Source organism: Podarcis vaucheri (genome assembly GCF_965113315.1).
Source record: "Podarcis vaucheri genome assembly, chromosome: 16".
NCBI lineage: Eukaryota > Metazoa > Chordata > Lepidosauria > Squamata > Lacertidae > Podarcis > Podarcis vaucheri.
This window is the reverse complement of record NC_138754.1, coordinates 10,764,519-10,786,039: the sequence shown is the minus strand read 5'-3', so window position 1 is coordinate 10,786,039 and position 21,521 is coordinate 10,764,519. Positions and strand designations below refer to the sequence as shown.

The 21,521-nt window shown below is 47.1% G+C and overlaps 1 protein-coding gene across 2 annotated transcripts; it reads right to left on the bottom strand.

The window, feature by feature from the left end:
• Positions 1 to 1,838: 1,838 nt before the first annotated feature.
• On the bottom strand, positions 1,839 to 21,394 carry DAP3 (death associated protein 3). 2 transcript variants are annotated; one of them, XM_082202402.1, is made up of 14 exons: positions 21,253 to 21,394; positions 18,592 to 18,663; positions 17,479 to 17,528; positions 16,141 to 16,263; positions 11,420 to 11,521; positions 11,040 to 11,148; positions 10,096 to 10,188; positions 8,413 to 8,543; positions 6,317 to 6,397; positions 5,075 to 5,233; positions 4,879 to 4,938; positions 3,468 to 3,557; positions 2,883 to 3,000; positions 1,839 to 2,019 (listed from the first exon to the last, which is right to left on the bottom strand). In XM_082202402.1, exons 3-14 carry the CDS (start codon positions 17,518 to 17,520, stop codon positions 1,934 to 1,936), a joined length of 1,194 nt encoding a protein of 397 aa, XP_082058528.1. In that variant the 5' UTR covers positions 17,521 to 17,528; positions 18,592 to 18,663; positions 21,253 to 21,394; the 3' UTR covers positions 1,839 to 1,933. The 2 variants fall into 2 exon arrangements, with proteins under 2 accessions (XP_082058528.1, XP_082058527.1); XM_082202401.1 differs by having other exon boundaries at positions 18,592 to 18,665; positions 21,260 to 21,375.
• Between the last annotated feature and the right edge of the window lie 127 nt (positions 21,395 to 21,521).

Genomic DNA, 21,521 nt, shown 5'->3' with positions numbered 1-21,521 from the left:
AGCACCAGAGGCGGTAGGAATGAAGAAATGGGACAGACAAGACTTCCGGCGAAAATTTGAAAGCCGCCATATTGGCCACGGAGGCTGGGTGATGCCGCTCTACCGCTTAGCTGGCATCTTTATGCTCCTGTAATAGTTGACGGGGAAGCAGTTTGGGGACAGCGCCACATAGATGCATTTTCACGCTGGAGGTGCCCAGAGGCGCAAATGGTGACAGCAGGATGGAAAGAATAAGAAAATATTTTAAAAACTCTGATCCTAACGGAGCCTGCCACCCGCTGATCTCAATGACTGAGCTATTCCTCCATCTCTTTAGCTAATTTGCAGCTTGCAAATGAAAAGATATGGCACAAAAGGAAAACAAGGAGAGGAGGGAAGAGGAAAACATACAAAATGCGGGGACAAATTATTTTTATTTAGATGATTTACATACCACAGCCAGACTGAATGGACACAATTCACAGAGAAGACTCAAGTAAGAATACTTTCAGCAGAGGCAATGGAGCAGCTTCTCATCTAGCTACTGCAGCCTCATGGAATGGCAGCTAAAATATGACTGTTGCAACAAGGAAGGGAGCTTGTCTCTCAGCAAAGCAGATGGCATGGTCCAGCTTACCATCCTACCCTCTGTAGTAGCTGGTTGGAAAGACACTGTAATAATGAGAACACTGGCCAACAGCTGGTCTCCATTTTTACAGTACACCCCAAAAAACCCAGTGATGCCCCTCTTATTTTTTCTGTCTCTACAATTTTACAAAGTAAGGGCAAAATGTGATAATTTAAACACCTGGAAATTGCTTTTTTGTTTGTTTTTTCTCTTTTGAGTTTGAGACCAGAAGTAAGAACTCCTGTTAGAAAACAACAGAAATCCAGGATTTTTGGAAGCTGTGATTGGACAGCAAGGCTATCAGAGACCATGCTCTTCCTAACTCAGGTTGAAAAACAATGCCAAGTTATTTTTTTTTAAATAGTCTGAATCTCTTACCGCCGTCCTTTGTCTTATGTTCCTGTGGCTGAGTGAGGTTCTTATGAGAACTCTCAATGTAGCATACACAGTGGATAGTGCAGGTAAAAGATGGCAATGTTGCAAGGCGGCCACGCTTCTAAAACATTTTTAATACAAAATAAAAAAATTCCTTCCAGTAGCACCTTAAAGACCAACTAAGTTAGTTCTTGGTATGAGCTTTCGTGTGCATGCACACTTCTTCAGATACCAATACAGTTTTTAATACAGTGGTACCTCGGGTTACATGCGCTTCAGGTTAGACTTCGCAAACCCAGAAATAGTGCTTCAGGTTAAGAACTTTGCTTCATGATGAGAACAGAAATCGTGCTCCGGCAGCAGCAGGAGGCCCCATTAGCTAAAGTGGTGCTTCAGGCTAAGAACAGTTTCAGGTTAAGTACGGACCTCTGGAACGAATTAAGTACTTAACCCGAGGTACCACTTTAAATGGATTTTACACAAAACAAGGTCTGAGTTAAGAGCATGGTCTCCCATATTTGGTGCTCTGGGGTTCTGTGTTGCCCCCATCAAACTTAATGCTACAATCCTGAACTGATCCACTTTTCCGTCTTATGAGCAGCTTCATTCCAACTGAGAGAAAAACCCATCTCCGCTTAACCAAACTTTCACTCTACCATCATGATGGTAACCAAACTACCATCATCCTTGACCACTTGCCATGCTAGCGGAGGCTGATGGGAGCTGGAGTCTAAGACCCATGGGAGGGCCACAGGTTCCCCAACCCCTGTCATATCGCTGCAGCAAGAAATACCCCCTCCCCCTTTCCTAACTTTCCTATACATGTGTACACAGAGAGACCATGCTAAAACAAAAGTGGCTTTCTGTTTGGTTTTTTATTGAACAGGAAGGAGTTCCTTGCGCTGTGATTCCAATGTTTTGGGGTTGGGGGTGGGGAGGAGGGACACAATGTCACAAGAAGGAGCTGATTTGGTCAAGCAGTCCAGGGTTCTGCCCACTGAGAAAGCGAAGCTCCTTGCGGCCTTCATCTGTGCTGGCTGGTGTGGCAGTGTGAAGAGTTTGATTTCAAAGGCAAAAGAAGAAGGGGAGGGGAATGGAGAGAGTTTATGTCAGAATGGTTGCAGCTTGTTATGTACACACAACCAAGAAAGCAGGACATGCAGAAACGGCACTTCCAGTTCTGCTGCCTCATCTCCTCCCCCCCCCCCGTCCCATTATCTAGTTAGAACAATCTCCCCCCCGCCCCACAATGAGGGAAACATTCCCTTCATGGCCTAGGACCCTCGTACCTACGGGACCGCCTCTCCCGGTATGCCCCATGGAGACCCTCAAGGTCCATAAATAGCAACACCCTAGTGGTCCCGGGCCCTAAGGAAGTTAGATTAGCTTCAACCAGAGCCAGGGCCTTTTCAACGCTGGCTCCGGCCTGGTGGAATGCTCTGTCAGAGACTAGGGCCCTGTGGGACTTGACACCTTTCCACAGGGCCTGCAAGAGAGAGTTGTTCCGCCTGGCCTTTGGCTTGGAGCCAATTTGATTCCCTCCCCCTCTTTCTTTTTTCTTTTCCTTTCTCCTCCTGCGATGAGGCTACATTTTAATATTTTAATGTTGTATTTTAATTTTGTTTTTAAGTTGTATTCATTCAACTTATTTTTATTATTGCTTGTTAGCCACCCTGAGCCCGGCCTTGGCTGGGGAGGGCAGGGTGTAAATAAAAAAATATTATTATTATTCTGTGCAACCTTTTGGGATCTGCATGCTGGTGGCAGGTTGGACCAGAGGCGAAGGTGGGCAGAACAAGGAATGTAAATTGCACCTCTGCCAAAAAAATCCAGGATAGTTTCCACACAACCTGCTCTCTACCCTCCCATCCTTCGCTCAGCTCTCCCTTCCGTGACTCACCTTTTTCATGCTGAAGCCACTTGCGCTCCAGGTAGTACTGGTAGCAGCTCTCAAACTCCCGGTCATTGTAGTTGAGAACATGGATGGGGATGAAGGGGTCCAGGACATCAAAACCCTCCTGGGGTGGGGGCAAAAGGGGCAGAAGCGGAAGAGCAAATGGTTAATCATATGAGATCTGGCAGTTCTGTTTCCCTCCGCTTATCCAAGAGTCTCGGGGGCATGGCGGGGTGGTGAGTTTGGGGAGAATCCCTTCAAATCAAAATGAGGCAGATTACAGAATTGCATAGCAATAAAAGGTCCTAAGCATGGGGTGGGGGGACATGTAGGCCTCTGGATGCTGCTGGACTTCAGCTCCCATCATCCCTGACCATTGGCCATACTGGCAGAGGCTCATGGGAAGTGGAGTCCAACAGCACCTAGAGGGCCCCATCCCTGTTCTAGACGCTGCATGGAATGTAAAAAGCACTACAGCTTCTGCTTTGAAGCTGTAGATTATTAGGCTAAGGAACCCGTGCCACCAGACTCCCACCAGCCCCCACCAGCACGGCCAACTCAGTACTGGCAGCATCCCAGGGCCAGACTCACCTTTCCTAGCAATTCTTGGGGCCTGTAAGCTTTGCGGGGTTGGAACAGAGCGCCTGTCTGGCTGAGGGTTGTCACAATGGCCCCACCAGTCTTTATAAAAAAGAAACCACACAAAGAGAAAAAAAGCACATCAGAAGAGGCAATCCTGTTCTCCTCTGGGGAGGGGAGAGACTTTCTGTTAGCCATCAGGCAATGGCTTTCTCCACCTCCCTTACCCCACCCTCCAGCCCGAGGAGCCTTCAGAACAGAGTTACAAGTATTATTTGCATGGGTCTTTTAATGAACTCAATAGAGTGGAAGATTTCGAGTCATGGGGAGAGTGTATGAATACAACAGTGCTTAGTTTATTTTTTGGCTGCTAGTTTATTAATGCTGTTAATGTCGTTTTACACATTACAAATGCTGCAGCAGTTGGTGAACCCTATATGACTTTTGTTGCCATTTTGCTGTTAGCTTATTTTTTCAGTTGTTAATAGAGTTTTTTATAGGTTATAATTGTTCTACTGATGATCTGTTAATTATTCTGTATGATTTATGTTGTGTTTGTGATTGTTCTTGCTATTCATTGTTTGTAAGCTTCTTTGCGAATTACGTGAACGAAAAGTGGCATAGAAATGTGATAAGAGATCAAACTAACCAACCACCTACTCATGCGAAGTATTCCTTCTGGGAAAGTTTCCTTTACATCAATGGCTGCATGGAGGCAAGGATCCCACTGTGGGTTACTCAGCTTCGTGACAGAAGCAGCATTGGAGATGTGGAACGTGTGTGACCCTCTAGATCAGGGACGGGGAACCTGTGGCCCTCCAGATGTTGCTGGACTACAGCTCCCATCATCCCTGACCCCTGGCTGCGCTGCCTAGGGCTGATGGGTCCTGTAGTTCAAGAATCTTGTTGAGATGCAACTCCCATATATGTGGTCATTAGCCATACATATCCAACTTACGTTGGATGGAATTCCTCTAAGTACCAGTGACACTGTATTCAACGCCATAAAACCAGCCCCAAGTGTTCACACAGAGCTGCTCATCAACTGGAATTGTCTCATAAGTGGATATGTGGTAGGCAAGCAATGGGCAAGATGCAGTGCTCTGTATCTCCAGACATCTGCCTGGCCCTAGTGACCGCTACCCCACTTCCATACAACGGCACAAATCTGGTTGGTGAGCTGGAGGTTCCCCATGCCTGGCTTAAGCAAACCATGGTTTAGCATTACATGCAAACCATGGTTTAGCATTACATGCAAACCATGGTTTAGCATTACATGCAAACCATGGTTTAGCATTACATGTAAACCACAGCCCTGCCTATGTAGCTTGGCTGGTCTGGGAGCATCTCCCAAACAGCTTTATCAAGTCATTGGATTTCTACTGGGAAAAGAACGGAGCTCCAGCCTCCTCCTCCTCCTCACCCAGTCATTAGTCACCATCTTCTTCAGGTTGTGGACCAGCGTCAGCTCCTCTGGGGAGACCTAAGGGCAAAACAGAGAATTGGGCAGAAAGCCCAATAGTATCTTTCAGCTTTCCCCTTTCTCCCATGTTTTAGGAGACTGGCTATGAGGCAGCCTCCCCCACCCCTGCCGCTCCTCCACAGCTTAGATGCCATACATTGCTCTTGTCTTGTTTCTTCAGCGTTGTGCTTCCCCAAAGGGCGTTGACCCCATCCACCGCCACTAGCAGCCTGAAGGACCCCTCTGGGCATTGCTGTTTCAGCTCTTTGAAGACCACCCCTACTACGTCACTGGAGTTTTTCACCCGAGTTAAACCCTAAAAAGTGGGGAGGGAGAGAAAGAGATGTGAGGTCCTGGGGGTTTGCAGCCCCATCCTGTTCATTCATTTTACTTTTTCCCTCTTCCAGGGAGCTCAGTGTGGCATACATGGTTCTCCCCCTCCTCATCTCCACAACAACCCTGTCAAGTGAGTTAAGCCGAGAGACAGCCCAAGGTCACACATAGTGAGCTTCATGACAATAAATAATAATAACAATAACAATAACAATAATAATAATAATAATAATAATAATAATAAAAAATATATATGTATGTGTGTGTGTATATATATATATATTTTCCACCTATCTTGCTGGGTTTCCCAAGCCACTCTGGGCAGCTTCCAACAAAAGATTAAAAATACTTGAAAACATCAGTCATTAAAAACTTCCCTAAACAGGCTTGCCTTCAGATGTCTTCTAAATGTCAGATATTTGTTAATTTCCTTGACATCTGATGGGAGGGTGTTCCACAGGGCGGGTGCCACTACCGAGAAGGCCCTCTGCCTGGTTCCCTGTAGCTTCACTTCTCACAGTGACTTCTGACTGAGTGAGGATTTGAACCTTGATCTCCCAGGCCCTAGTCGGACACTCTATACCACACCGCCTAGCAGCTGTGACTGCCATACCCACCCACCCGCCCCCAGTTCTCCCCCCTCTCCAGCTTCCTTGCTCACAGACAGCGGACTAGATTGGGTGTGAGACAGGAACCTCTCTCAGCCTGAGGGCTGCATTCCCTTCTGGGGACAGGTGGGTGGGGTCAGAGGTAAATGTGGGTGGAGCCAGGAATGTTAATTTTGCACGTAGGTTCATTTCCTCACACATCCCTCCCTATCCTCCACTGGGGCATTGGGGAACCTCAAGGATGCATTCTAGGCAGGCAAAAGCGCTTGAGGAGGGGGCAAAGCCTGGAGGGGTGTGGCCTGGAGACAGCAGGTGTGGCCAGATGCAGACACCTGGAAGGCCCTCATTCGGCTCCTGGGGGCCAGAGGTTTCCCCACCCTTGTTATTAGACTATGCTTCCTCCCCACACCCTAGCCCCACTCCCCAGCGATCCAGGGCAGAGCATCCGTTTTCCTCACCTGCTCCACCACTTCTATTAGGGGCCGGCCTTCCTCGGTGCTGTCTCGTTTGCCCCACATATACTTCTGCTGCGTTTTGATCTGCAGTGTGCAAAGGTGACATAGGTTAAGAAGGGAATTTCGCTCCCACGAAAGGCAGCAATGGTAGCCACGAAATTGGATGGCTTTTAAAAAGGATTAGACAAATTCACAGAGGATAGTCTTTAACAATAATAACACCGTATTTTTCGCTCTATAAGACGGACTTTTCCCCCTTCAAAAATTAAGGGGAACTGTGTGTGCGCCTTATGGAGCAAATGCAGGCTCCTTGGCTTCAGCGATAGCAATGCGAAGCCTCCGAAGCGCAGAGGGAGAGCACCCCCCGCGCTTCGGAGGCTTCGCCTTGCTTTCGCTGAAGCCGCCTGAAACCCCCGGAGCGCAGCAGGAACTCCCGCTGCGCTCCGGAGGCTTCAGGCAGCTATCCGCAAGCCTTCCGAGCACAGTAGGAGTTTCCGCTGCGCTCTGAAGGCTTGCGGATAGCTGCCTGAAGCGTGGAGAGCGAGAGGGGTCGGTGCACACTGATCCCTCTTGCTCTCCAGGCTTCGCTTCGCTAGAGAGGTGCTGCACAGTTTTCCCTCTCTGCGCAGCGCCCCTTCAGCGAAGCGGGAGGAGAAATGGAAGGGGCTCCATTTCTCCTACCACTTCGCTGAAGGGGCGCTGAGCAGAGAGGGGGAGATTTTCCCCCCTGTTCTCCCCCTCCGGTGCGTCCTATAGAGCGAAAAATACGGTAATTTATTATTTATCCCCAGCCACTCTGGGAAGCTTCCAGCAAAATATTAAAAATACAATTCATCAAATATTAAAAACTTCCCTAAACAGGGCTGCCTTTAGATGTCTTCTAAACGTCAGATAGTTGTTTATTTCATTGACATCTGGTGGGAGGGCGTTCCACAGGGCAGGTGCCACTACCAAGAAGGCCCTCTGCCTGCTTCCCTGTAACTTTGCTTCTCACAGGGAGGGAACTGCCAGACGGCCCTCAACGCTGGACCTCAGTGTCCGTTAATAATAATAATACACCTAAAGTGCCAAAAGCCAGGGCAGAGAGGTGTTTTTAGCGTTCATGGGAAGCTATACAATGAAGGTGCCATTGTATAATAAGGCTCTCAATGGCTACTAGTCCTGATGGCTATGTTCCACTTGCAGTGCTGTGCCTTTGAATACCAGCTGCTGGGAACCCCAAGTGGAGAGAGTTGCTGTTGCAATCAGTTCCTCCCTGCAGACTTCCCACTGGGGCTTCTGGTTATCTGCTGTGAGAACAGGATGCTGGACTGGATAGGCCTTTAGTCAGATCCAGCAGGCTCTTATAGGATTAGACAAATTCATGGATGATAAGGCTATTGTGGCTACAAGCCAATAAACCTTAACACTTCCTGGGGTTACCCTGAGATTCCGCTTGCTCAGATTAAAGAGCTGCTTTTGCAAGCCGCGGTCGTCTGCTTCAAGATTCTCGCTCAGATTGTCTTCACTGCCATGGCAAAGAGTGAAACTCAGTAGGCTACGTACAGTGGTACCTCGGGTTACAAACACTTTGGGTTACAGACTCCGCTAACCTGGAAGTAGTACCTTGGGTTGCGAACTTTGCCCCAGGATGAGAATGGAAATTGCACGGGGGCAGCAGGAAGCCCCATTAGCAAAAGCGCGCCTCAGGTTAAGAATGGTTTCGGGTTAAGAACGGACCTCCGGAACGAATTAAGTTCATAACCTGAAGTACCACTGTACTCATATTCGCCAGATAACAAGGAAAGGACTATATCCTGTTTGGACACCCACTATATTGTGACACAAGATAACACCTTTTTTTCTAGGACAGGCATGCAAGTGCGCAGGATCCTGACTCCTGCCCACCACATGCAGACGGAGGCTTTTGCGTGTGGGTAAGAAAGAGATTTTTTATTCAGCCAAGTAATGGTACAGGCTTGGCTACAGACACAGAGTGCAGGAGCCACAATTCAGGAGCTCTGGAGTTAATTAAGACATTCAGAACTGGACAGAAGCAACAACCTAGCCAACCCCTAAGTTCATCCCTGCTGACTGCACCAGCCATCATTGCCACTGACCTCTTTTAACAGGCGCTCGTTGGTGATTTTGAAGTTCTTCAGCCAAGTCGTGGCTTCCAGAGGCTGGTCAAGGCGGTCCTTGTTGTAGGAAGAGGGCAGCAGTTCTTTGCAATTCTTTACCCAGAGGTGAGCTGTAGTGTGAAGAGGAAGAGGCAGGGCCATGGACAGCAAGCTTGTGCTATACTCATTTTACAGTCCAAACAAAAGCACTGGCTTCACAGCTTCAGCCAGGAACCTTAAGGCAGGGATGGGGGAACCTGGTGGCTCCTTCAGGGGTAATACTGGACTACAGCTCCCATCACCCTTGATCATTGGCCATGTTGGTTGGGGCTGATGGGAGATGGAGACCAACAACAGTGTGAGGGCCAGAGGCTCCCCATTCCTGTTTTATTTTTATTTTTAAGTTTTATTTCGTTTAGATATAAGAAATGCAACAGTTACATAAAATGAGAGTCAGAATAAAACAGCAGTACATGCTCAAATAAATGCCTCTGAATATACTGACAAAGCTGAGTCAAAGAATATACGTCATAATTAATTACAGATGTGAAATGAACTATAATAATATAATATAATATAATATATAATATTAATATTAATATAATATATATAATATAATATTAATATAATAATATAATATATAACGTATATACTTAGATTGTTGATCATTATTTTCCTTCAATGACCATTTATTTTATGGGGCTTTATAGGAATTTATAGGGAGAAAAGGGAAAATTAAAATATATGCTTCATTCACACCAAATTGTGCTATAAACCATGGGTACTGTTCTGCCATATGCCTCATTATTCATATAATTAATAAAGTTACACCAAATTGTGTTTCTTTTAATTTTTCTGCCAACAATGCAGTTTGCCAAATTACACCATATACCATTGATCCATGGTAAATAATTGCAATGATTTCCATGTCCTGGGAATGGTTGTTCTTGCAGCGGCTAACAGATGAGTTATGACGCATCCCTATTTTTTATACCACTTTAACTGTATCTAATAAATGCTCCCTGATGGGTTGGGATATGTGTGTCAGACAGGGGTGGAAAGGCAGGAAGTCTCTCCCAGCCCTTACCGGAGATGCCGGGGATTGAACCTGCGACCTTCTGTGTGCAAAGCAGATGCTCTGCCCCTGAGCTATGGCCCTCACCGTCAAGATAAAGTGACAGTCCAGTCCTCATGGTTCTGGGTGAAGGGCTGATTTAACAAGGAAGCTGCATTCTGCCACTGGGTCCATCTAGCTCAGCATTACCTACACTGACTGGCAGCAGCTCTCTGGGGTTCCAGGCAGGGGATACTCCCAACCCTTACCTGGAGATGCCACTGGGGACTTAACCTGGGACATTCAGCATGCAAAGCAGTTGTTTCCCCACCGAGCAGCAGCTCTTCCTCTTACAATCTGTACCAAAAAGCCCCCTTTCAAAATATTTATACGCTGCCATTTGTGCCTTACAGCAGGCCTTCCCTTGCAACCGGTGACAAAAGGACAACGTTAAGAACACTCATTAGAAAAGCGTGGGGTTGGAATTGAGGCAGCGGGGATGGAGAGAGGCACTGGGGAACACACAAATGCTAAGTGTGATGCAGCTTAAACGATGCTTGTTAGAGACTCTGGCTGAAGGCCAGGATACAGACCGGCAGGCACAAAGAAGAAGACCCCTCAGTCCTTACCATCTGGAATGTGCAGGATGAGCCAGTCCTGCCTCGCACAGTAATGGATGGCGTGGCAGAGGGCCATGGTCTTCCCCGTGGTCTTTTCGCCGTCTTCAAATAAAAGCTGCTAAGGAGAACATGTGTATCCACGCACCCGCCCTAATGCCCGCCACTGCTTCGTGACTCAAGTAAGAATTAAGGGTTGCCCTGTTGGGCAATGAATGAGCGAAGGTACAAACAGCAACACAAACACAAGTCGAGAAGGAATTTTACCTTTAAAAACAACAACAGGGTGGGGTATCACAGGCCCAAGGGTCAAATGCAGCCCTCCAGGTGTCTCTGTCTGGCCTGTGGGATTCTCCTCAGACCACACCCCCTCCACCTAGGCCACACTCCTCACAAGCCCCGTTTCCCACTGTCCTTTGAATGTTTATGCATGGCAAAATGCCTGCGAATTCTGATCACACTTCTTTGCTTTGCCAGGACGAAAGACAAAGGGGTTTGAGAGGGTACGTAGAAAGCAGGCTACAGTACGTAGGTAAAATTGACATTTGTTGCTCCGCCCACTACAAGCATGCGGCTCCTGGAAGGTTGTCCAGGCAGGAATGCGGCCCCTGGGATGAAAAGCTTCACACTCCTAATTCTTAGGGAAGTTTCTAGTCCTCATGAATGAAGGTGGAGACTGAGTAAATGTGCAAAGGAGACACAAAGCGAGGGAGATTAGGGTCCAAATCCTTGGCTGCGCCTTTCCCCAAATGCCTAGGTCTCCCCCTTGCCAACCAAGGCCGCTTGAGCCTCTTTTCCCTGACGGTCTTCTCATCCCTGTTTTCTCTTGCTTAAATGAATTGATCAGGCACTCTGCTCACACTCTGTTTCATGAGGACAAGAACTTGCCTGTTACCAGAATGCCTAACTGCAGGGTGGTCTCAGGAGAACAAGTGCTGCCCTGATTCATAGGATACAGATGACATATCGAATGGCTGGATGAGCAAAGTTGGTTCGTTTTAAGCAGCTGAGGAGTTCGAGAGCGGGTTCCCTCACCATGAAACAGGCCTCGCCAAAGGTTTTAATCTGTCGCGAACAAAACAACAACAATGAAGCAGTGAGATGTCTCACTGTGTTTTTGTATTTTGTTGGAAGCTGCCCAGAGCGGCTGGGGCAACGGGTGGAGTACAAGCAAGAAAATTATTTATTATTATTGCTGAGACAGAGAAGAGCTGCGTACAGCTTCATTCAAGGCAGAGAAAGAGGACCTTAATTCAGACGGGGGCCCAATATTTTTGTCCCATCCCGCCTTGCAGCTCTCCCCTCCACCTTTAGGCCTGCAAGGAAGACACATCACCTGTAACTTGAAGCGTGCTGGGAGTCCGTGAGGAAACACCTTCTTCACCTCCTGGAGGGGGAGCGTGTAATATTGTCCCACGTGCTCTTCCGCGTGATTGGCCTGCAGTATTGGGAGGGTGGGGGGAAGCACACACAATGCATCAAACAACCAAGTGCGACTGTAGCTCTGTGGGTACAGCACCTCCTTTGCATGCCAAGGGTGCCAGGTTCAGTCAAAGGCATCTTCTGGGGGGATGGGAAAGATTCCCTCCTGCGTGAATTTTTGGGACAGCTGCTGCCAGGCAAGGTAGACGATTATGACTATCCCTCAGTAGAAGGCAGCTCCCTATGTTCCCATGACCCTGCTCTTTCTCTGGCCCACTTTAGAGGGTGACAGAAGCTCCCAGGTGCAATCACCAGCTTCTCCCCTGACTGAAACCCCAGAAAGCCCTTGCCAGTCACTGTGTAGACCAGGGGTCAGCAGCCTTTTTCAGCCATGGGCCGGTTGACTGTCCCTCAGACTTTGTGGGGGGCCGGACTGTATTTTGAAAAAATATATAAAAATGAAACAATTCCTATGCCCCACAAATAACCCAGAGATGCATTTTAAATAGAAGGACACATTCTACTCATGTAAAAACATGCTGATTCCTGGATCATCCGCAGGCTGGATTGAGAAGGCGATTGGGCCGGATCCGGGCCCCAGGCCTTAGGTTGCCTACCCCTGGTGTAGACAATCTTGAGCTAAAGGATCTAAGGCTCCAACACAGTCTGATGGCAGCTTCCTGTGGAAGTGACTGGGGGTTGGCATGTCAAGATGCCAACACACGGGAACGGCTTCTTTGCTGGATTTTGAACAGCAGGTGCTCCAAATCGGTGGGTGGGGAAGCTTTTCCGGCACCAGGGCCACATTTCTTCGTGTTTCACCTGGCCCATTTGCAGAGGCAGAGGAAAAAGCTTGGACCCGGGCCTCAAAGATTCCAAAAAAAGCTGAGCCCCAAGACAGAAAAGCTATGACCGCTTATATCTCACTTTGCAAACATTGTGAAATTTCTTTTTGCTTCTGCTCATAGTGAGGGTGGCGCCACAGTTACTGTATGCAGCACGGTACAGTATAAATAGCTAAATTAAGCCTCCAGGTCCAGGGGATGGGATTGAATAAGAGAAAAGGGCTGTTGCCTTTCGAGTTCTGATACTGGTATTCTCAGAAGCCATCAAGGATGGGGAACCCGAAGTCCAGGGGCCCTCTAAGACTCTCAAGACGCTCCGGGCACACCTCACATCGGCCCTGTTTGTACCCTCCTTTGGTGTTCTTGCCTGGCTGGAATGTGTCCTTATACCCTGGACATGCCTCTTCCATGCTTGGCTAGAGGAGTGTGTGTCTCTCTGTGTGTGTAGAAACCAGCCCACTGAACAACAGTAATAAAATAAATAAATCACACCCATTGCTCCACCCACTTTTGCCTCTGGCCCCACCTACCATTGGAATGTGGCCCCCAGAAAGTTGCCCAGAAGGGAATACGGCCCCTGGGCTGGAACAAAAAGGGCTCCCCCATCCCTGTTTTAAATGAACGCCCGAAGATTCTCCAAAGGCGAAATTCCACAGGGAATACCCACATGCAAAACCCCATGCCAAAGCAGAATTCCCCGAGTTCTTCGGAACCTTGCAGTTTAAGCAATCAGGTGCTGAACTGGGAATGGAGGTGGGTGGTGGGCGGGAAGGACGGCAGGAGGTGTTGGAGGAAGGTGACATTCTTGAGTCTGCTTTCAGCTTCTGGTGCCTGAGTCCAGATTGTATATGTTGCCGTTGAACAAATAAGCCCAGAGGCCAGTTGCCTGGCAACAGCCACCCAGACTTGAGAGGGCAAAGGCAATCCCTTTGCCATCTGGGCATTTTCGGCACCGATGCTTGGCGGTGGGGGGGGGGGACTGTCACGTGACGGGGTCCGCCTGCCTGTTGCCGTTTCCATGGAGACCCCAGAAGAATCGGCAGTCAAAAGGCTCCCAGCGGGCGCAGTAAAGCACCTCCGGAGGCCGATTTACCCAAACAATTTTTTGTGCCGCTGGCAGGGGGCGGGAAAGGAGAAACCGAGGCAGGTTTGAGCTTGTGAAAAAGGAAGGAGCCCCCACCAGCAGCCTCCTGAGTTATTTTACTTGAAATTTTTGTTTAAATGTTGATTGGTCTCTTTTTTTGCTGTTGCTGCTGCAATGACACAAGCGATAGCCTGTTAGGTTGGGCATTTGTCTGTTATTAGAACACACAGCCCACCGTTCTTTTTCATCTGCATTAAAAAAAAACACCAACATTACAGCTTAGCAGCTGCAGTGCTAGCACAGCTATTTCTGCTATCGAACGCTGATGATGATTAGCTTTCTTATGCACCCTTTGACACATGGCCCCAGGGAATAATAATAATAATAATAATAATAGCTTTTTTACCCACTCTTCACCTAAAAGTCACAGGGAAGAAGAGTGACAACAGCTTGCTTATGCACCCTTCCCAGGATGGGTTACAGCAATGCAAAAATACTATCTTAAAAATCAGTTAAAATGATTTACATCAGAAAATTAGGGCAGGTGTTAAATATGTACATATAAGTTGTCAAAGGCTAGGGTGAAGAGGTGCGACTTCAGCATATGAAGTGGTGTTTTGCATAGAGAGGTATCATATTTGTGCCCAACACTGATCAATCAGGTGGGGATTCTTAGCTGACATTCAAAGTTGCCTTATAAGAAGACTTGCAAAGCAGAATTATATGCAGTCAATCGATCGGTTGACAATGATGGTTAACAAATGGGAATCCTTTAAATGGTTTCCTAGGCAAACATTATTTCACAGCAAATGATACGTTACATAGTAATTAAAACTGGAGTTCATTATTATTGCAATAACAACATGCAGGCTGAGCTCTAGCACAGGAATGGAAAGTCTGCAGCCCGCATGGAGAACGGCCGGGAATGATGGGAGCTGTAGTCCAACAACATCTGGAAGTCTTGGCGGGCTCCCCTTCTGTGCTCTAGAAGTCAGGAAATCCCAAGGGTTTCAAGGTTGGGGAATTGCCCAGCAGTGCCCCCAAAGCCACTGTCTTTCTCTATGAATATCTAATGAACATATATGAACATCTGCTTAGATCACCAGTGGCTCTCCATGAAGTCAAGCAGTGAAGGGTCTTTCTCATTAGCCATTTAACCATCCCTGCCCAGCAACTGTGCTCCTCTTGGGTGTAGCACTGCCATGGGCCCCAGGAATGTGCTTAACTTGCACTGGAATCGAGCCTTTTAGTGCTGCAGGCCCAGCCCTCTGGAATAACTGACCAAGCAAAATCAGACAGGTGTCTAATGTCATGATGCTTAGGCGTCTACTGAAGATATATTTTTATTCAAGGTGGCTTCCCTCAGTGCATGGCCCAGTCACTTATGGAAGTGATCACAAATTTGTAGATATGGATTTCCTGGGTTTTTAGAGTTTTAGATGAATGGTTTGGGGCTGTGAGTTTTATCCCACTTTCATCTTGTACTCCACTTAAATGGCCTCTGCCCATGATGTCTATCTGTTAAATAAATAAAAGAGTAATAGATTGACCAGAGATGCCAGGGGCTGAACCTGGGACTTTCTCCAATCCAACGAAGATGCTCTGTTGCCAGTCAGTGTAAACAACACTGAGCTAGAGGGACAAATGGTGTGATTTAGTATAAGACAGCTTCCTTTGTTCTGAATTTACCAGAGTACAAAAGCATTTAACTAGTCTGCTAAAAGGCAAGTAGCCTGCTGTCAGGGAACTGACATCAGAGGCACGGGAGAAGGAGAGGGTCTCTGATTCTGCAGGAGAAGGTCCTAGCGCTAGGGGGAGACTCAGTTGGGAAAGAGGGGAAGAGAATGAGTGTAACACCAGAGATCCAGGAGAGCAACGGGACAGGGAGGTGCAGGGGCTCCAGGACTCTTTGTTGGAAGTTAGTGAGGAGAGCCCAAGCACCCCGCTGCCCACGCCCACCCTGCGCAGGAGACTCCCGTGCAGTGAGAGGAGGAGACGCTTAGGCGTCAAACAACTCTTATGTTGGCAGCGCTTTAAGAAACGCCCACAGACAGATTCTACGAGTGACTAAGGGCAGCCACGCTGAGATGGGCTGTGCAGTCCGGAGGGTTTAACCAGGCAATCTGATGCTCAAACGGGGCAGGATTACGCACGAGTAACTCCCAACCACTACACCTGCATTTCTATGCTCACTGCAGAGGAGGGTCTTCAGTAAGCTAAAAAAAAAAAAGCATTCGATGAAGCGGGTGGGAAGAAAGATACAAAGTTCTGTTGCTTCTCTGCCATCCCACTCACCCACCTGCATAAGTTCCTTGTCACCTGCAGCCACCAGGCAAGTTGTAAACACAAGGCTGGGCTAGAAGCACAAAGCAACATACTGAGTCAGACCATTGGTCTATGTAGCTCAGCAATGTCTACAATGATTGGCAGTAGCTTTCCAAGGTTTCAGATGGGGATAATTCCCTGGCCTGCCTGGAGATGCTGGGAATTGAACCTGGCACCTTCTGCGTGCAAAGCAGATGCTCTACCACTGAGCTACAACCCTTCCCCAGGTTGCACTTGATCCTTCAAGCAGTATGGTCCTGCCTCTCTCACCAAGTTCACATGCATCACCAAGACCACCACCACTCTCATTCTGTCTGCAGCCACCTTAAGACAGCTGCTTAGAACTCTCATATTTCTACCACCTTCCTGACAACAACTCACCGGGTCATTCTCGCTGGTGCGGAAGATTGCTCTGGGCTTTTCTGGTGCAAAGTGGGGGTCCTGGATAGCAGCAGTGCTTTGCCAGTTCCTGGGACTGGCTTGTAAAAAACAGTCATGTTCCAGCTAGGGAAAGAAAGAGCACCGTATATATGGCAAAACATTATAGTCTCCTCCGGCAGAGGATGACAGCCTCCAAGAGAGTGGCTTCTTAACCTGAAGAGTATTTGAAGCCACTTTTGTTGTGGCGGGATCTGCTGGGCCTGTCTTCTACAGTGTTGCCTCGCAAGACGAAAAGAATCCGTTCTGTGATTCTCTTCGTCTAGCGGTTTTTTCGTCTTGCGAAGCAAGCCCATTGACGGATTAGCGGATTAGCGCTATTAGCGGCTTATCTGCTGATCGGATCAGCTGATAAGCGGCTTAGCGGATTCGAAAAAGGGGGGGAGGGGAAAAAACCAGCAGGAACTTGCAAGACATTGTCGTCTTGCGAAGCAAGCCCATAGGAAATTCGTTTTGCGAAGCACCTCCAAAACGGAAAACTCTTTCGTCTAGCGAGTTTTCCGTCTTGCGAGGCATTCGTCTTGTGAGGCACCACTGTATTTGTATAGATGGGGGGGGTTAGGTTCTGATTTATTTCTTGTTTAAGCAAGTGGTGCAGAGATTGGGTGCACTCAGGAGTTCCTGATTGAAACTTTAGGACACATTCCTGATTCTTTCACCTGTTTTGAGGGGATTAACAACCAGGCATGTCTGCCCACTGGCCCAAATAGCCTGGGGGTGGGGCAGCTCAACATTATATACAAGTGGTATATAAATAAGATTAAGGAGGGCTTTCTCCTCATAGTCCCTCTTATTAAACTGAGAGATGTCAGGAACTGAAGCTGGGACCTTTCCCATGGAGACCAGGAAACCCTGCAGGTGAACAACGTAGCTAAGGCATAATGAATAGCAACCTCAGCTAAGAATCACCAAATACAAGCCAGGAAGTCATGTCACACATGGGAGGAGAAGTAGCCCTTGCCCAAGATCCACCACCAGCAAAGGCTGAGAGTCTGGACAGCTTTCCAAAGGCAACCCCCACACCTAAGAAGCCATAGGGTGAAACTGAGGCTGCCAAAGCCCATAAGGTGGAGCTGTTTCCACAGAATCTCCATTCTTCTATTAGCTATTTGAATTATGCAGAAACGCATTAGGTCAGGAAAGTGAGATTTCCTGTTTTTCCAGATGTGAGGAAAAAAGGCTAAAAGAACTGCAGAAATTTGATTCAGTTCCAGCTAGATCTATATCCCAGGAGCTACATTTGTGCTGCCCTCACAGAAGGGGATGTGTGGGTGGGCTCACCTTGTATCCCCGACAAACGAGTCTCCTCAGATTCCTCAGCATTATTGCCCCTGGCAATGAAAAACAGCAGAGCTTATTCAGAACAGAAAGCTGTTATGCATTTATTAAATTACTTGCATCTTAACTTTCTGAAAATTCAAGGTAGCTCTCTAAGAACACCCATTAAGAGCACATAACCGCCTTGCTGAAGTGGACCAAAGACCTATTTTTCTTTCCAACAGAAGGCAGGCAATGGCAAACCAATGTGGTGCCCTGACCACTGTCCATGCTGGCTGGGGCTGATGGGAATTGTAGTATTTCAAAAGTCTGAATGTCAGCCTGCAATATTCTTTGTTGTTCTACCTGGTGTTAGTTTAGTAACTATTCCACATCCTTTTAGGGCAGGGATGAGGAGTCTGTGGTCCTCCAGATCATGTTGGACTCCAGCTGCCATCAGTCCTAGCCGGCAGGGCCAAGGGTTAGAGGTGATGGGAATGGCAGTCCAACAACAACTGGAGGGCCACAGGTTCCACATTCCTGTTTTAGAGAATACAATTTTTTGTCTTCCAGGCAGGAAAAAACAAATAGCAAGGTGAATGCATCCTAACCAAGAATTCTTGAGGTCATTGAAAAACATAAAACTGAAAAAATAAGGCATTCTCAGTAAAAATATGGAAATCTTCTTCGTATGCAATAATTTATTTCATAAAATTTATATACCGCTTGATTGTAAAAAAAGAAAACCTCAAATCTTCTTAGGGGATAATTCCCATTGAACTTAATTGGACTTGTGTAGGGCTGAATTGCTTGAGATGCTATTTCATTAATTTTTTAAAAAGCTAGCAGCCATCACCACATCTCATGCAGTGTGTTCCATTAGTTAATTATACGTCCCACAAGCTTCTTGGTGTAGAAGGAGTTTTTAGTTAGTAGCCCACAAAGTGAGCAGAAAGTAAACCAAAGCATTTTTGGAGATACCCAAGTCATACTTGCAAGCAGACCCAATGAAATTAATCAACAGGCAAGTCCATTGGTTTAAATGAGTCTACTCTATGTGCAACTAACACAGGATATCAGAATTTGCTTCTCAGATAAGCCAAATTGTAATGGATAGCCTCAAATCAGAATACCAACCTTCCAATGAGCAGCAGAGTCTGAAAAAGCTTTCATTGACTCTTTGGTATAGCTTTCTCTTCAGGACTCTTCCTGTGTTGGAGAAAAACAACAAAAATAATTAGTTGGACACAAGGTCAGATTTCCCAAAAGTATCTTTGACCATATGCAGCACACATACTCCCCACCCAATACAGGAAAACAGGTTTGTCACTTTGAACAGGAATGGTATGAAGCTTAATTCCTCACAGTTTGACTTTATAAAGTGGGTTCATGCTTATGGACATTTTATCCTACAAATCAATTGGGTTTTGAGAAGATACAGGTCTCGACTTTAATAATTCCAGCATTTAGTAGGGCAGCAGCACGTAATGCTTTCTGATGAAACTCAGAGGTTAGCCAAGTAATGGAGAACCTGTAGGTCTCCATGTTTGTTTGCTTGTTTATTAAATTTCATCCAAGGATCATCCAAGGTTTACAATCTAGAAACAGGTAACCTCCCATCCATCTGGTCTAGGGAACCCACCCACTCTCCCCATCACAACAACCCCACGGAGGTAGGTTGGTCCACGAGAGAGCAACTAGCCCAAGGTCACCCACAGGGAGTCTCAAGGGCTTCTTTGTTTGGATGTGCATGAAGAAAGAAAGGAAATTATGAGCTAAGCAGGAGAAGGAGGAAAAAGCTTCTCAGTCCTGCTCCCTTGCCTCAGAGGACATCAGTGGGAACTGTTGCCTGGCAACTGTTAACTGTCAGAAAGGGAAGACTTGCCCCCATCACAGGCCTATAGAGGACATAGTGGTAGCATAGACGTTCAAGATGTTACAGAGCTTTCCATACTTTTCATGTTGGTGACACACTTTTTGGACATGCATCATTTCGTGACACAGTAATTAAGTTTTACTAGCAAACCGTAGATTAAACTAACACATTTGCAGCCCCAGGAGGAGGGTGGGGAGCATTTGCACGACATACCTACACACTGCAGCCAACACCCTAACGTGTCACAACACAGTTTAGAAAGGTCTGTGTTAACTGTGGTTGAGAGTCAGAGGTAAAACAAGTGTTCTGAGCCCTTGGTTGGCAGTTCTATCACAGACAGAAGGGTGTTCCTCATTGTAAAGCCTACGTATGAATACATGGTTCTTCTGAATGTCCTCCTTTCCAGAAAAAGGTGTAGTTCTTCTCTTGGAGGCAGCCATTTGAAGCTAGTCTGGTCTTCTATAGAGTGGCAACGCCATTGTTGAGTGTTTTCAGCTCACAGTCAATGGTGGCCATCTTCTGTGAGTCATTGACCTGCAACAGGTTGGTGGATAAGCCAGGACATATGGTCCCACCTTGCTAGGTGCAAGAGGATTTGTTTATTTTCTTTTTTGCCTGGTGCAGAAGTTCAGTCTGCTTGTTGAATGATACTCTGAGCTCCAAGCACCCATTGAGGCAGGCAGACAGTGGCAGGTCAGCACTTTATTGACTGGTGGTTGCCCAGCTTAAGGCAGGCAGTTGCTGACTAGTGGGTCACAATGATCTCTCGCACTGTCAAAGGCAACCTGTAGTGTCTGTATTTTACACCGATCAGGCTGAGCTTATAAATTGTAAGTGAGTTCTCCAGGGTGCAAGCCTGAGTAGTGTGTATGGAGATCCTGAGTTGCTCAGACAAGAAGACCCCTCACTCGGCTTCGCTGATGTGGTCTTTTGGCACCAGCTTGGCTGCAGGAGTTTCAGGAATGGGGCATGCAAAACACCATTACCATCCAACCACAAACACCATCCAACCACCTTAGGGACTCCACTAGTTCCAGCCCAACTCCCTTCTTCGAAGAACCCCTAATGGGCTCTGCTTCCTAGGCAGACGCCAGAGAGCAGCAATAAAAAGGAAGCAGAGGGGTAAATGCTACCTGAATGATGGTGGCAAAGTAAGACCACCAATCCATATCTATACCCAATATTAGACATTGGGTTGAATCAAACTAAGTTATACTCGGAAAAGGCCCATCAAAAATTAATGGACCTATGATAGCCATGCCCATTAATTTCAGCAGGTTTACTCAGATACAATACACTAACCCATTTTTTCTTAAATTAAAAAATTGTCCAGTAGCTCCTTAAGAGACCAACAGCATGCATACTTCTTCAGATACACAAGTGTGCATGCACACGAAAGCTTATACCCAGAACAAACTTAGTTGGTTTCTAAGGTGCTACTGGACAATTTTTTTGTTTATTTTTCCCCACTGCATCAGACCAACATAGCCACCTACCTAAACCAATTTTGGTTGTTATATTATTGTATGTTGTGAAATGAATGAGTCAGTGTGATGGAGTAGCTGAAGTGCTGGACTAGGACCTAGGCGACCAGTTAAAATCCCCTTCTCCCCAGCTCAGTCTTGAAGCTCCCTGAGTGACCTTGGGCCAGACACTACCTTGAGCTCTTTTGAGGAAAAGGTGGGATATAAATGCAATAATTAAACAATAGCAAAATAATACTCCGTTTTGGGACCCTCCCTGGGCTATGAAGCGGGATACCAGCCTTGTAAATAAACATGAAGAGAAGCGACTCCGGATTAGAGAAATTGAAAAAAAAAATTAAGGAAACCGGGGGTGGGGAGAGAAGCCGATCTCCCCAGAAGAGTACAAAGCTGGCAACTTTACCACCACAGACGAGAGAACCTCAGAAATGAACCCACCTCAACTCAACACGTTATAGACTTTTTCCCTCCACGGGCGCCGCCATGTTTATATATCTCTCACCGCACATATACGCCTGCGCGAAGGCTCGAGACTCAGCTCCCTAACATACGAGTGCCCTGAAGGGACACACTTCCTCCAGAAAGCAGGCCGACTAAACCCGCGCGCGTATTGGCAGTCCGGCGTGCCGTTGTGATTGGCAAGCCCGGGGCGGGGAAAGAGTGAGGGAGTCGTGCGTCGCATAGGCCGGCTGGGTTGATTGATCGGC